This window comes from Emiliania huxleyi (assembly GCF_000372725.1).
Source record: "Emiliania huxleyi CCMP1516 unplaced genomic scaffold EMIHUscaffold_412, whole genome shotgun sequence".
In the NCBI taxonomy this organism is placed as follows: Eukaryota; Haptophyta; order Isochrysidales; family Noelaerhabdaceae; genus Emiliania; species Emiliania huxleyi.
In genome coordinates, this window is record NW_005198887.1 from 53057 (window position 1) to 56329 (window position 3273).

The 3273-nt window shown below is 70.2% G+C and overlaps 2 protein-coding genes across 2 annotated transcripts in view; both read right to left on the bottom strand.

The window, feature by feature from the left end:
- The window catches only part of EMIHUDRAFT_244192 (hypothetical protein), a gene marked incomplete at both ends in the record, with an annotated part of 4938 nt that extends 3405 nt beyond the window's left edge, over positions 1 to 1533 (bottom strand). Inside the window, 4 exons of the mRNA XM_005769652.1 lie at positions 185 to 418; positions 488 to 603; positions 719 to 987; positions 1201 to 1533. Coding sequence (XP_005769709.1) covers positions 185 to 418; positions 488 to 603; positions 719 to 987; positions 1201 to 1533 — 952 coding nt within the window. The remainder of the gene's footprint in view (positions 1 to 184; positions 419 to 487; positions 604 to 718; positions 988 to 1200) is intronic.
- A 766-nt stretch (positions 1534 to 2299) lies between these two features.
- Positions 2300 to 3273, bottom strand: part of EMIHUDRAFT_118619 (hypothetical protein) — a gene marked incomplete at both ends in the record, with an annotated part of 2874 nt that continues 1900 nt past the window's right edge. Inside the window, 3 exons of the mRNA XM_005769653.1 lie at positions 2300 to 2570; positions 2628 to 2807; positions 2885 to 2936. Of these exons, the coding sequence (XP_005769710.1) occupies positions 2300 to 2570; positions 2628 to 2807; positions 2885 to 2936 (503 nt within the window). The remainder of the gene's footprint in view (positions 2571 to 2627; positions 2808 to 2884; positions 2937 to 3273) is intronic.

Here is a 3273-nt window from a genome sequence, read left to right on the forward strand (position 1 = left end):
TCGAGCGCGGCGCACTCCTCGAGCAGCTTGGCCGCCGAGGGGCGAACCAGCGAGCCGCGAAGCGACGGCGTCGCGCTCCCGGCCGCCTCGCCGCCGCCTTCGCCGCCGACCCCCTCCTCGCCGCCCGCCGCAACGCCGGCAGCCGCCTCGCCGCCCGCCGCCGGGCGAGCGGGGGAGGGGGCACGGCCCGCGTCGGGCGGTGCGCCGCTCGCGCCGTCAGTGGCCCCGGCGGGCGTGGCCGGTCCCGCCGCAGCGAAGGAGCCGACCGCGGTGGAGGAGCCGGCCATGCTGCGCGAGGCTGGCGGGAGCGGGGACCCTGCGGGGAGAGGGGACCCGTCCGGCGCAACCTGCGTCTGCTCGTCGACGAGGCGGGAGACGCGAAGTGCGTCGCGGCTGAGCTCGGTGAGGACGGAGTCGCCTGTACAGTCACAGTGACGCGGTCTCATCATCACGTCGTCGCGGCGAGGCGCGGCGAGGACGGAGCCACCCTGCTGCAGCAGCGTGGAGGTGGTGCGCAGCCGCAGCTCCGCCGAGGAGGGCGGCGCGTGCGTCTCGGGCGCCTCCTCCTCGAGGGCGATCCCCGCCTGCAGCTCACGCCAGAGTCTCATCTTGTGACCCCCTCCTCCTGCTTTCATCGCCCCCTCGCCTGCAACTCGGACCACTGGAGCGCAAACCCATATCTCCCCCATATCTCCCCATATCTCCCCTCGCCTGCAACTCGGACCACTGGAGCGCAAACTGAGCCGCCTTGGCGGTGAGGTGGTCGGCGTTGTGCTGGCACTCGGAGAGCCACGAGCGGAGCCGCTCCTCGCCGCAGCAGTGCAGCAGGCTCACACCCGCCCCCCACCCCTCCAGCTCCGCGATCGCGTCGTCGAGCGGCGCGCCCCGCAGGGCGGCGAGGTCGGCGTCGAACGACGCGACGAGCTGCTGCTGCAGCGCCGTCGTCTCCTCATACGAGGCCTGGAACTGGGCGTAGCGCTCGCTCAGCTTGGAGGCGAAGCCGCGCAGGTTGAGCACCGCGCAGCCGAGCGCCATCCCCTGCAGCTCCCGTCCGTCCAGCGCCTCGCGCGCCGCGCGCAGCCGCGCCGCGCCGCTGTCGTGCAGCGCCTGCGCCTGCAGCCGGTGGAGCGCAAAGTGGCGCTCGTAGTCGACGAGCGCGCGGACGAGCGGAGAGGCTAGATCGGCCGGCCGGCGCGGCACCAGCTCCTCGGGCAGGCCCTCCGGGACGAGCGCCTCGGCCGGAGCCAGACCGGGCGGGTCGGGCAGCGGCGCGGAGCGGTTGAGCGAGCGGCGGTTGAAGAGGAAGACCGGGCGGGAGCGGGCGCCGCTTGAGGCCGGCAGGCCGTACTCGCCGAGCGAAGCGTCGTTCTCCAGCCGCTCCCCCTCGAGCAGCAGGATCTGGCAGCCGACGTCCAGGCCGGTTACCTCGGAGAGGACCGTCTTGAGACCGATGACAGAGTCGGCGGCGGCCACCTCGAGGGTGTGGCCGCAGCCCGTCTCGGCTTGAGCCACGAGTACTTCGCCGCCGTCCATGTGTGGAGCCTCGCTGGCTGGGTGGAACAATGTGCGGTGGTTGCCCCTCTGGGTGTCCTCTTTAGGCGGTCAGGCGCGCCCAAAGAATTTTAGGCGGCCCGCGCTCCCACCACACTCCTCTCTTTGCAGAAATCCCTGCGACCCTGTGGTGAGGGTGAACCCCCTGCCCAGCCCCCCTCCGTGTGGAGATGCGCTCCCCTTACCCGTTCCCCTATTTCACTCCTCGTCCTACAAGATCCTGCTCGTGCTGGTGGCGAGCGTGTCCTTCACCTATCCCTCGTTTGGGTTTTCCGTTTTATTTATCTTTATCTCTCATGACACTACATTAAAATCCCTCGGCGGCCGATGGCGGCGGTGTCCTACACTATCCCTCGTTTGGGTTTTCTGTTTTCGTGCTCTTAATCTCTCGTGCCTCTTCCCGACGTTCCCTCGGCGGCCGATGCCACCGGCGTCAGACACTCTCTGACACACAGTTCATTTATTCGTCAGAGCGGACACTCGACACGGACACAGCCCACGTGCAGAGTGTGGGTGTGCTCCCCATTCAGGGCGGCGCGACAACCTGCAGCTGCCCCGAGAAAAAAGATAACGGCCGGGAGACAGCGCATTGTTTGTGAATCCCTGGGCGAGGGTGGTGCACACAGCAAAACTACGAGCAAGAGGTAACGATCGGACCTACGAGCTCGAGGGCTCGTACCGAGCCCCGTTACCCTGCTCGTGTTTTGCTGTGTGGTCCCTGTCAAGACTTCTCCTCCCCACACGCCTCTCAACTCTTTCCGTATGAGCGGCGCGGCGCGGGCTGCGCACCAGAGCGCTCCTCGCTGCTTGCAATGAGATCGCGCACCCGTGGGACTGCGCCGGTTTGCCTCGCCCAGAGCTCGTCCGTCTCGCGGGCCACGCGGCGAGCTGCTTCGACGCCGGCGTCGACGGGCTCGGCCATTGTCAATGCTCGCTGGCTGCTTCGATCAGTTTCGTCATGATCCGCGATCGCGATGCTCTCTTGAAGCTGCGTGTGCCGGAGGTGCGCCGGCGCCCGCCTACGGGGCGTGTGGCGAGCGAGACTCGCTCGTCAACCTCTGGCCTCAATGTCACACCCCTCTGTCTCGCGGTCGCGGAGAGGGTAGGGCCGCCTGCGCCAGCAGAGGAGGCCTGCCCAAAGGCCCACGCCCAGCAGCCCAGCAGCGACTCCTGTGGCGGCACCCGCCAAGCCGTACGACCAAATCTGCGCCGCCGGGCCCATTGCGCCTCGACCCGCCAGCTGCCAGAGCCGGAGCCTACAGCGGAGGAGACGGCACGGCGTCGAGACGAGAGGGCTCGAGGGGCTCTAGGGAGCCCACGCCCGGACGCAGACCCTTTGACGATGGCTTCAGAGGCGTCCAGCGGCGGCAGCTGCGGCGGCTCGTCTGGAGGGTGCCAAGGAGGGGACGGCAGCGGGGCGGGAAGGGCGGGAGGCGACCTATGCGGGAGCGGCGGTGGCGGCGACGGTGGCGGCGGCGGCGACGGTGGCGGCGACGGCGACGGTGGCGGCGGCGGCGCCGCCGCCGCCGGAGGTGGGTGACTCGGCGGCAGTGGAGGCGAGGTGGGAGGGGGCGACCGGGGCGTCGGGGGAGGCGAGGTGGGAGGGGGCGACCGGGGCGTCGGGGGAGGCGAGGCTGGCGAGGGCGGGGGAGGCGAGGGCCACGGAATGCCCGGGGGCGGGGGAGGAGCCGGTGGCGACAGTGGCGACGGGGGTGGTGGAGG